At 64.4% G+C, this 10,766-nt stretch overlaps 1 protein-coding gene across 2 annotated transcripts in view; it reads right to left on the minus strand.

Moving 5' to 3' along the window:
• The window catches only part of rbbp5 (retinoblastoma binding protein 5), a 52,816-nt gene extending 45,402 nt beyond the window's left edge, over positions 1–7,414 (minus strand). For both annotated transcript variants that reach the window (XM_072563852.1, XM_072563851.1), the window contains exon 1: positions 7,265–7,414. In XM_072563852.1, the coding sequence (XP_072419953.1) occupies positions 7,265–7,283 (19 nt within the window). In that variant the 5' untranslated portion in view covers positions 7,284–7,414. The remainder of the gene's footprint in view (positions 1–7,264) is intronic.
• Positions 7,415–10,766: the final 3,352 nt, after the last annotated feature.

Below are 10,766 nucleotides of genomic sequence, written 5' to 3' on the forward strand. Positions count from 1 at the left end.
TTCCCTTCCCTCCCCTCTCCCCCTCTCCCCAGCCCCTCTCTCCCTCGTTCCCTCTCCCCCTCGTTCCCTCAGCCCTCCCTCTCGTCTCCTCTCCCCCTCGTTACCTCTCACTCTCCCCCTCGTTCCCTGTCCCCCTCCTTCCCTCTCCCCCTGCCCCTCGTTCCCACTCCCCCTGCCCCTCCCCCTCCTTCCCTCTCCCCGCCCCCTCCTTCCCTCTCCCCGCCCCCCTCCTTCCCTCTCCCCGCCCCCCTCCTTCCCTCTCCCCGCCCCCCTCCTTCCCCCACCCCCTCCTTCCCTCACCCCGCCCCCTCCCCCTCGTTCCCTCTCCCCGCCCCCCTCCCCCTCGTTCCCTCTCCCCGCCCCCTCCCCCTCGTTCCCTCTCCACGCCCCTCCCCCTCGTTCCCCCTCCCCGTACCCTCTACCCCTCCCTGTCATTCCGTCCTCCTTCCCCCTCGTTCCCTCTCACCCTCCCCGTTCCCTCTCACCCTCCCCCTCGTTCCCTCTCCCCCTCCGCCCCATCCCCTCAGCCCCTCCCGCTCGTCCTCTCTCCCCCTCGTTACCTCTCACTCTCCCCCGCGTTCCCTGTCCCCCTCCTTCCCCCTCGTTCCCTCTCCCCCTGCCCATCGTTCCCTCTCCCCGTCCCCCTCCCCCTTGTTATCTCTCCCCGTCCCCCTCGTACCCTCTCCCCGCCCCCCTCCTTCCCTCTCCCCGCCCCCCTCCCCCCCTCTCCCCGCCCCCCTCTCCCCGCCCCCCTCCCCCTCATTCCCTCTCCTTATTCCCCTCTCCCTCATTCCCTCTCCCCCATTCCCTCTCCCTGTCCCCCTCCCCATCATTCCCTGTCCCCCTCCCCTTCGTTCCCTGTCCCCGTCCATCTCCCCTTCGTTCCCTCTCCCCGTCCCCCTCCCCCTCGTTCCCTTCCCTCCCCTCTCCCCCTCCGCCTCTCCCCAGCCCCTCTCCCCCTCGTTCCCTCTCCCCGTCCCCCTCCCCCTTGTTATCTCTCCCCGTCCCCCTCGTACCCTCTCCCCGCCCCCTCCTTCCTCCTTCCCCCTCCCCGCCCCCCTCCTTCCCTCTCCACGCCCCGTCCCCCTCGTTCCCTCTCCCCCTCGTCCCCTCTCCCACCTCCCCCTCGTCCCCTCTCCTCTCCCACCTCCCCCTCGTCCTCTCTCCCACCTCCCCCTCGTCCCCTCTCCCACTCGTCCCCTCCCCCTCGTCCCCTCTCCCCCTCGTCCCCTCTCCCACCTCCCCCTCGTCCCCTCTCCCTCTCCCTCTCCCACCTCCCCCTCGTCCCCTCTCCCACCACCCCCTCGTCCCCTCTCCCCCTCCGCCTCTCCCCAGCCCCTCTCTCCCTCGTTCCCTCTACCCCCCTCGTTCACTTTCCCTCTCGTTCCTACTACCCCTCCACCTCGTTCCCTCTCCCCATTCCCCTCGTTCCCTCTCCCCCGTTCCCTCTTCCCGCCCCCCTTGTTCCCTTTCCCGTCGTTCCCTCACCCCCTCCCCCTCGTTCACTCTCCTCGTCCCTCTCCCCCTCCCACTCGTTCCTTCTCCCCCTCCCCCTCGTTCCTTCTCCCCCACCCCTCGTTCCCTCTCCCCCTCTCCCACCTCCCCCTCGTCCCCTCTCCCACCGCCCCCTCGTCCCCTCTCCCACCGCCCCCTCGTCCCCTCTCCCACCGCCCCCTCGTCCCCTCTCCCACCGCCCCCTCGTCCCCTCTCCCTCCGCCCCCTCGTCCACTCTCCCTCCGCCCCCTCGTCCACTCTCCCTCCGCCCCCTCGTCCACTCTCCCTCCGCCCCCTCGTCCACTCTCCCTCCGCCCCCTCGTCCACTCTCCCTCCGCCCCCTCGTCCACTCTCCCTCTCCCTCCGCCCCCTGGTCCCCTCTCCCTCTCCCTCCGCCCCCTGGTCCCCTCTCCTTCTCCCCCTCCCCCTCGTTCCTTCTCCCCCTCCCCCTCGTTCCTTCTCCCCCTCCCCCTCGTTCCCTCAGCCCTCCCTCTCGTCCTCTCTCCCCCTCGTTACCTCTCACTCTCCCCCTCGTTCCCTGTCCCCCTCCTTCCCTCTCACCCTCCCCGTTCCCTCTCCCCCGGCCCCTCGTTCCCTCTCCCCCTGCCCCTCCCCCTCCTTCCCTCTCCCCGCCCCCCTCACCCTCGTTCCCTCTCCCCGCCCCCCTCCCCCTCGTTCCCTCTCCCCGCCCCCTCGTCCCACCTCCCTCTCCCTCCGCCCCCTCTCCCACCGCCCCCTCGTCCCACCTCCCTCTCCCACCTCCCCCTCGTCCCCTCTCCCTCCACCCCCTCGTCCCCTCTCCCTCCGCCCCCTCGTCCCCTCTCCCTCTCCCTCCGCCACCTCGTCCCCTCCCCCTCTCCCTCTCCCTCCCACCGCCCCCTCGTCCCACCTCCCTCTCCCTCCGCCCCCTCGTCCCCTCTCCCTCCGCCCCCTCGTCCCCTCTCCCTCTCCCTCCGCCCCCTCGTCCCCTCTCCCTCCGCCCCCTCGTCCCCTCTCCCTCCGCCCCCTCGTCCCCTCTCCCTCTCCCTCCGCCCCCTCGTCCCCTCTCCCTCTCCCTCCGCCCCCTCGTCCCCTCTCCCTCCCACCGCCCCCTCGTCCCACCTCCCCCTCCCACCGCCCCCTCGTCACACCTCCCTCTCCCATCTCCCTCTCGTCCCCTCTCCCTCTCCCTCCGCCCCCTCGTCCCCTCTCCCTCTGCCCCCTCGTCCCCTCTCCCTCTCCCTCCGCCCCCTCGTCCTCTCCCTCCGCCCCCTCGTCCCCTCTCCCTCCGCCCCCTCGTCCCCTCTCCCTCTCCCTGCCCCCTCGTCCCACCTCCCTCTCCCTCCGCCCCCTCGTCCCCTCTCCCTCTGCCCCCTCGTCCCCTCTCCCTCCGCCCCCTCGTCCCCTCTCCCTCCGCCCCCTCGCCCTCTCCCTCCGCCCCCTCGTCCCCTCTCCCTCCGTCCCCTCTCCCTCTCCCTACGCCCCCTCGTCCCCTCTCCCTACGCCCCCTCGTCCCCTCTCCCTACGCCCCCTCGTCCCCTCTCCCTACGCCCCCTCGTCCCCTCTCCCTACGCCCCCTCGTCCCCTCTCCCTACGCCCCCTCGTCCCCTCTCCCTCTCCCTCCGCCCCCTCGTCCCACTCCCTCCGCCCCCTCGTCCCCTCTCCCTCTCCCTCCGCCCCCTCGTCCCACTCCCTCCGCCCCCTCGTCCCCTCTCCCTCTCCCTCCGCCCCCTCGTCCCCTCTCCCTCTCCCTCCGCCCTAGTCCCCTCTCCCTCTGCCCCCTCGTCCCCTCTCCCTCTGCCCCCTCTCCCTCCGCCCCCTCTCCCTCTCCCTCCGCCCCCTCGTCCCCTCTCCCTACGCCCCCTCTCCCTCTGCCCCCTCGTCCCCTCTCCCTCTGCCCCCTCGTCCCCTCTCCCGCCGCCCCCCTCCCTCTCCCTACGCCCCCTCGTCCCCTCTCCCTACGCCGCCTCGTCCCCTCTCCCTACGCCCCCTCGTCCCCTCTCCCTACGCCCCCTCGTCCCCTCTCCCTCCGCCCCCTCGTCCCACTCCCTCCGCCCCCTCGTCCCCTCTCCCTCTCCCTCCGCCCCCTCGTACCCTCTCCCTCCGCCCCCTAGTCCCCTCTCCCTCTGCCCCTCGTCCCCTCTCCCTCCGCCCCCTCGTCCCCTCTCCCTCCGCCCCCTCGTCCCCTCTCCCTCCGCCCCCTCGTCCCCTCTCCCTCTCCCTACGCCCCCTCTCCCTCTGCCCCCTCGTCCCCTCTCCCTCTGCCCCCTCGTCCCCTCTCCCTCCGCCCCCTCTCCCTCTCCCTCCGCCCCCTCGTCCCCTCTCCCTCCGCCCCCTCGTCCCCTCTCCCTCCGCCCCCTCGTCCCCTCTCCCTCTCCCACCTCCCCCTCGTCCCCTCTCCCACCTCCCCCTCGTCCCCTCTCCCTCTCCCACCTCCCCCTCGTCCCCTCTCCCTCTCCCTCCGCCCCCTCGTCCCCTCTCCCTCTCCCTACGCCCCCTCTCCCTCTGCCCCCTCGTCCCCTCTCCCTCTGCCCCCTCGTCCCCTCTCCCTCCGCCCCCTCTCCCTCTCCCTCCGCCCCCTCGTCCCCTCTCCCTCCGCCCCCTCGTCTCCTCTCCCTCCGCCCCCTCGTCCCCTCTCCCTCCGCCCCCTCGTCCCCTCTCCCTCCGCCCCCTCGTCCCCTCTCCCTCCGCCCCCTCGTCCCCTCTCCCTCTCCCACCTCCCCCTCGTCCCCTCTCCCACCTCCCCCACCTCCCCCTCGTCCCCTCTCCCTCTCCCACCTCCCCCTCGTCCCCTCTCCCTCTCCCTCCGCCCCCTCGTCCCCTCTCCCTCTCCCTACGCCCCCTCTCCCTCTGCCCCCTCGTCCCCTCTCCCTCTGCCCCCTCGTCCCCTCTCCCTCTCCCTCCGCCCCCTCTCCCTCTCCCTCCGCCCCCTCGTCCCCTCTCCCTCCGCCCCCTCGTCTCCTCTCCCTCCGCCCCCTCGTCCCCTCTCCCTCCGCCCCCTCGTCCCCTCTCCCTCCGCCCCCTCGTCCCCTCTCCCTCTCCCACCTCCCCCTTGTCCCCTCTCCCACCTCCCCCACCTCCCCCTCGTCCCCTCTCCCTCCCCCACCTCCCCCTCGTCCCCTCTCCCTCTCCCACCTCCCCCTCGTCCCCTCTCCCACCTCCCCCACGTCCCCTCTCCCACCTCCCCCTCGTCCCCTCTTCCTCTCCCTCTCGTCCCCTCTTCCTCTCCCTCTCGTCCCCTCTCCCTCTCCCACCTCCCCCTCACCCCCCTCTCCCACCTCCCCCTCGTCCCCTCTCCCTCTCTCACCTCCCCCTCGTCCCCTCTCCCTCTCGCCCCTCCCCCTCGTTCCCTCTCCTCCCCCCCCATTCCCTCTCCCCCCCGTTCCCTCAACCCCTCCCCCTCGTTCACTTTCCCTCTCATATCCACTACCCCTCGTTCCAACTACCCTTCCACCTCGTTCCCTCTCCACGTCCCCTCTCGCCCTCGTTCCCTCTCCCCCTCCCCCTCGTCCCCTCTCCCTTTCCCACCTCCCCCTCGTCCCACCTCCCCCTCGTCCCCTCTCCCACCTCCCCCTCGTGCCCTCCCCCTCGTCCCCTCTCCCCCTCGTCCCCTCTCCCACCTCCCCCTCGTCCCCTCTCCCTCTCCCACCTCCCCCTCGTCCCCTCTCCCCCTCCGCCTCTCCCCAGCCCCTCTCACCCTCGTTCCCTCTCCCTCGTTCCCTCTACCCCCCTCATTCACTTTCCCTCTCGTTCCTACTACCCCTCCACCTCGTTCCCTCTCCCCATTCCCCTCGTTCCCTCTCCCCCATTCCCTCTCCCCGCCCCCCTTGTTCCCTTTCCCGTCGTTCCCTCACCCCCTCCCCCTCGTTCACTCTCCTCGTCCCTCTCCCCCTCCCACTCGTTCCCTCTGCCCCTCCCACTCGTTCCTTCTCACCCGCCCCCTCGTCCCCTCTCCCCCGCCCACCTCCCCCTCGTCTCCGCTCCCCAGCCCACCTCACCCTCGTCTCCGCTCCCCAGCCCACCTCCCCCTCGTCTCCGCTCCCCAGCCCACCTCCCCCTCGTCTCCGCTCCCCCTCTCCCACCTCCCCCTCGTCCCCTCTCCCTCTCCCTCCGCCCCCTCGGTCCCTCTCCCCGTCTCCCGTCCCCCCTCCCCCTCGGTCCCCCTCCCCGTCTTCCGTCCCCCCTCCCCCTCGGTCCCTCTCCCCGTCCCCCCTCTCCCTCGGTCCCTCTCCCCGTCTCCCGTCCCCCCTCCCCCTCGGTCCCTCTCCCCGTCTCCCGTTCCCCCTCCGTCCCTCTCCCCGTCTCCCGTCCCCCCTCCCCCTCGGTCCCTCTCCCCGTCTCCCGTCCCCCCTCCCCCTCGGTCCCTCTCCCCGTCTCCCGTCCCCCCTCTCCCTCGGTCCCTCTCCCCGTCTCCCGTCCCCCCTCCCCCTCGGTCCCTTTCCCCGTCTCCCGTTCCCCCTCCGTCCCTCTCCCCGTCTCCCGTCCCCCCTCCCCCTCGGTCCCTCTCCCCGTCTCCCGTCCCCCCTCCCCCTCGGTCCCTCTCCCCGTCTCCCGTCCCCCCTCTCCCTCGGTCCCTCTCCCCGTCTCCCGTCCCCCCTCCCCCTCGGTCCCTTTCCCCGTCTCCCGTTCCCCCTCCGTCCCTCTCCCCGTCTCCCGTCCCCCCTCCCCCTCGGTCCCTCTCCCCGTCTCCCGTCCCCTCTCCCCCTCGGTCCCTCTCCCCGTCCCCCCTCCTCCTCGGTCCCTCTCCCCGTCCCCCCTCCCCCTCGGTCCCCCTCCCCGTCTTCCGTCCCCCCTCCCCCTCGGTCTCTCTCCCCGTCTCCCGTCCCCCCTCGGTCCCTCTCCCCGTCTCCCGTCCCCCCTCCCCCTCGGTCCCTCTCCCCGTCTCCCGTCCCCCCTCCCCCTCGGTCCCTCTCCCCGTCCCCCCTCTCCCTCGGTCCCTCTCCCCGTCTCCCGTCCCCCCTCCCCCTCGGTCCCTCTCCCCGTCTCCCGTCCCCCCTCCCCCTCGGTCCCTCTCCCCGTCCCCTCTCCCCCTCGGTCCCTCTCCCCGTCCCCTCTCCCCCTCGGTCCCTCTCCCCGTCCCCCCTCCTCCTCGGTCCCTCTCCCCGTCCCCCCTCCCCCTCGGTCCCCCTCCCCGTCTTCCGTCCCCCCTCCCCCTCGGTCTCTCTCCCCGTCTCCCGTCCCCCCTCGGTCCCTCTCCCCGTCTCCCGTCCCCCCTCCCCCTCGGTCCCTCTCCCCGTCTCCCGTCCCCCCTCCCCCTCGGTCCCTCTCCCCGTCCCCTCTCCCCCTCGGTCCCTCTCCCCGTCCCCCCTCGGTCCCTCTCCCCGTCCCCCCTCGGTCCCTCTCCCCGTCCCCCCTCCTCCTCCTCGGTCCCTCTCCCCGTCCCCCCTCCCCCTTGGTCCCTCTCCCCGTCCCCCCTCCCCCTCGGTCCCTCTCCCCGTCCCCCCTCCCCCTCGGTCCCCCTCCCCGTCTCCCGTCCCCCCTCCCCCTCGGTCCCTCTCCCCTCCCCCCCCCCTCCCCCTCCCCCTCGGTCCCTCTCCCCTCCCCCCCCCCCCCCCCTCCCCCTCGGTCCCTCTCCCCTCCCCCTCCCCCTCGGTCCCTCTCCCCGTCTCCCCTCCCCCTCCCCCTCCCCCTCGGTCCCTCTCCCCATCCCCCCCCGCCCCTCCCCATCCCCCCCCCCCCCCTCCCCATCCCCCCCCCCCTCTCCCTCTTTTACCGGTTTCTCTCCCTCTCTCCCCTGATTGAGGCCCCGGTCCCTCACAATCCCCGGGTTTTGTGATTTTTTCCCCCTTACCCAGCAGCTCCAGGTTCATCCTCTCCCCCTCAGGTTCCCCCTCAGGTTCCTCCTCCTCCTCCCGGGCTCCGGCTCAAACACCAACCGCCACTTTCCTTCAAGATCCGAGCCCCGGGGCGGCCGCCTCCTCCAGGTCCGACGGTGACAATCCTCCGCCGGTGTCTGGTCCGCCGCTCCGCCGCTCCCCTGCGCGGAGAGCACTGTCCGCGATACAAGGTTCCGGCCTCAACTGCACACACACAAAGTTCAAAACAAAAACCCCTGGAAATCCTCAGCGTCTGTGGAACTGAACCATATCTGTCATACTTTGTTTTATAATGTTCCTGTGATACACCATGAGATGTTTCACAGTCTAAAGGAGCTGGAAGTTGTTGCTGTTCTTGTTTATTTTGTGCATTTCATTGATGTCTTTGTGAAAATGTTTATGGAAGGATTAATAAAAAGGTCAAAGACATAGGAACTGAATATGGTCATTCAACCCATCCAGTCTGTTCAGCTATTCAATCATGGCTAATCTGTTTCTTAACTTTATCTTCTGTCTTCTACCTGTAACCCTTGATCCTCTTACTTATGAAGAACTTATCTCTCCATGTCTTAAATACACTTGATGACTTGGCCTCCACAGCCTTCTGCAGCAATGGATTCTAAAGCTTAATCGCCCTTTGGCTGAAAAAAATTCTTCTCATTTCAATTCTAAAGGGCCATTCCTTTACTCTGAGGCTGTGCCCTGGGGGCCTCGTCTCTTCTACTAGTGGAAACATCTCGTCGTCCACTCTAGTCAAGCCTGTCAGTATTCTGTAAGTTTCAATCAGGTTTCCCCCCTCATCCTTCTGAACTCCATCGTGTACAGACCCAGAGTCCTCAACTGTTCATCATATGTCAAGACCTGCACCCCCAGGATCATTCTCATAACCTCCGCTGGACCCCTCCAAGGCCAGCACATCGTTCCTTAAATGGAGCCCAAACCTGCTCACAATAATCCAAATGCAGTATATGTCTGCTTTAGTATTCTGGCCCTCTCAAAATATATTGTATTTGCATTCCTAACTGCCAACTGAACCTATGTAAAGTCGGGGAGATTTCAAAATTGTGCTATATCTCCAGCCCTATCAACCCTCACTCCATTTGGGAGTCAGTGAGAGAAATACCCAAGTGGCTGAGAAAGAAAAGGACCTGCATTGAAATAGTGCCTTAACAACCAACCCTACAAGGTTGAACTGGAGCAACCAGTAATCAATAATCTCCAATCACTGTTGCAGGACAAAGGTAAAGGGGACATCGAAAATAGAATTTTGTTTAGAAACAAATATATCTTTGAACAATTCAATTTGCTCGCTGTAAAAATATTTGGCTGACAAATGAAGTAGAAAGAATCATTCAACTGAAAATTTGCAGAAGCCACAGGGTAGTAGTCATGGGCGATTTCAACTTCCCAAATATTTATTGGAAGCTCTTTAGATCAAGTAGATTGGACGGAGCGGTGTCTGTGCAGTGTGTCCAGGAAGCTTTTCTAACTCAGTATGTAGATTGTCCGACCAGAGGGGAGGCCATATTGGATTTGGTACTTGGTAACGAACCGGGACAAGTGATGGGCTTGTTAGTGGGTGAGCATTTTGGTGATGGTGACCACAATTCTGTGACTTTCACCTTGGGTATGGAGAGAGATAGGTGCCTGCAACAGGGTAGGTTTTACAGTTGGGGGGGAGGGTAAATACAATGCTGCAAGAAGGATCTGAGGAGCATAAGTTGGGAGCATAGGCTGTCAGGGAAGGATGTCATTGAAATGTGGAACTTTTTCAAGGAACAGATACAACGTGTCCTTGATATGTATGTACCTGTCAGGCAGGAAAGAGATGGTCATGTGAGGGAACCTTGGTTGACAAGGGAGGTTGAATGTCTAGTAAAGAGGAAGAAGGAGGCTTACATAAGGTTGAGGAAACAAGGTTCAGACAGAGCGTTGGAGGGATATAGGATAGCCAGAAGGGAGCTAAAGAAAAGGATTAGGAGAGCTAAGAGAGGACATGCAAAGTCTTTGGCAGGTAGGATCAAGGATAACCCCAAGGCCTTTTATGCGTATGTGAGAAACATGAGAATGATAAGAACGAGGGTAGGTCCGATCAAGGACAATAGTGGGAGACTGTGTATTGAGTCGGAAGAGATAGGAGTGGTCTTCAATGAGTACTTTTCTTCAGTATTTACAAATGAGAGGGACCGTATTGTTGAAGAGGAGAGTGTGAAGCGGACTGGTAAGCTAGAGGAGATACTTGTTAGGAAGGAAGATGTGTTGGGCATTTTGAACAACTTGAGGATAGACAAGTCCCCGGGCCTGACAGGATATATCCTAGGATTATGTGGGAAGCAAGAGAGGAAATTGCAGAGCCGTTGGCAATGTTATGCTCCTGTTCAAAAAAGGGAACAGGGATAACCCGGGAATTACAGGCCAATTAGTCTTACTTTGGTGGTAGGCAAAGTAATGGAAAGGGTACTGAGGGATAGGATTTATGAGTATCTGGAAAGACACTGCTTGATTAGGGACAGCCAGCATGGATTTGTGAGGGGTAGGTCTTGCCTTACAAGTCTTATTGAATTCTTTGAGGAGGTGACCAAGCATGTGGATGAGGGTAGAGCAGTGGATGTAGTGTACATGGATTTTAGTAAGGCATTTGATAAGGTTCCCCATGGTAGGCTTATGCAGAAAGTCAGGAGGCATGGGATAGTGGGAAATTTGGCCAGTTGGATAGAGAACTGGCTAACCGGTCGAAGTCAGAGAGTGGTGGTAGATGGTAAATATTCAGCCTGGAGCCCAGTTACAAGTGGAGTTCCACAGGGATCAGTTCTGGGTCTTCTGCTGTTTGTAATTTTTATTAATGACTTGGAAGAGGGAGTCGAAGGGTGGGTCAGTAAATTTGCAGACGATACGAAGATTGGTGGAGTTGTGGATAGTGAGGAGGGCTGTTGTCGGCTGCAAAGGGACTTAGATATGATGCAGAGCTGGGCTGAGGAGTGGCAGATGGAGTTCAACCCTGTCAAGTGTGAGGTTGTCCATTTTGGAAGGACAAAAAAGAATGCAGAATACAGGGTTAATGGTAGGGTTCTTAGTAAGGTGGAGGAGCAGAGGGATCTTGGGGTCTATGTTCATAGCTCTTTCAAAGTTGCCACTCAGGTGGATAGAGCTTGTAAGAAGGCCTATGGTGTATTAGCGTTCATTAGCAGAGGGATTGAATTCAAGAGTCGTGAGGTGATGTTGCAGCTGTACAGGACCTTGATAAGGCCACATTTGGAGTACTATGTGCTGTTCTGGTCACCTCACTTAAGGAAAGATGTGGAAGCTTTGGAGAGAGTGCAGAGGAGATTTACCAGGATGTTGCCTGGAATGGAGAATCGGTCGTACGAGGATAGATTGAGAGTGCTAGGCCTTTTCTCATTGGAACAGCGAAGGATGAGGGGTGACTTGATAGAGGTTTATAAGATGATCAGGGGAATAGATAGAGTAGACAATCAG

The sequence above is a fragment of the Chiloscyllium punctatum genome, chromosome 45 (assembly GCF_047496795.1).
Source record: "Chiloscyllium punctatum isolate Juve2018m chromosome 45, sChiPun1.3, whole genome shotgun sequence".
NCBI classification, from domain to species: Eukaryota; Metazoa; Chordata; class Chondrichthyes; order Orectolobiformes; family Hemiscylliidae; genus Chiloscyllium; species Chiloscyllium punctatum.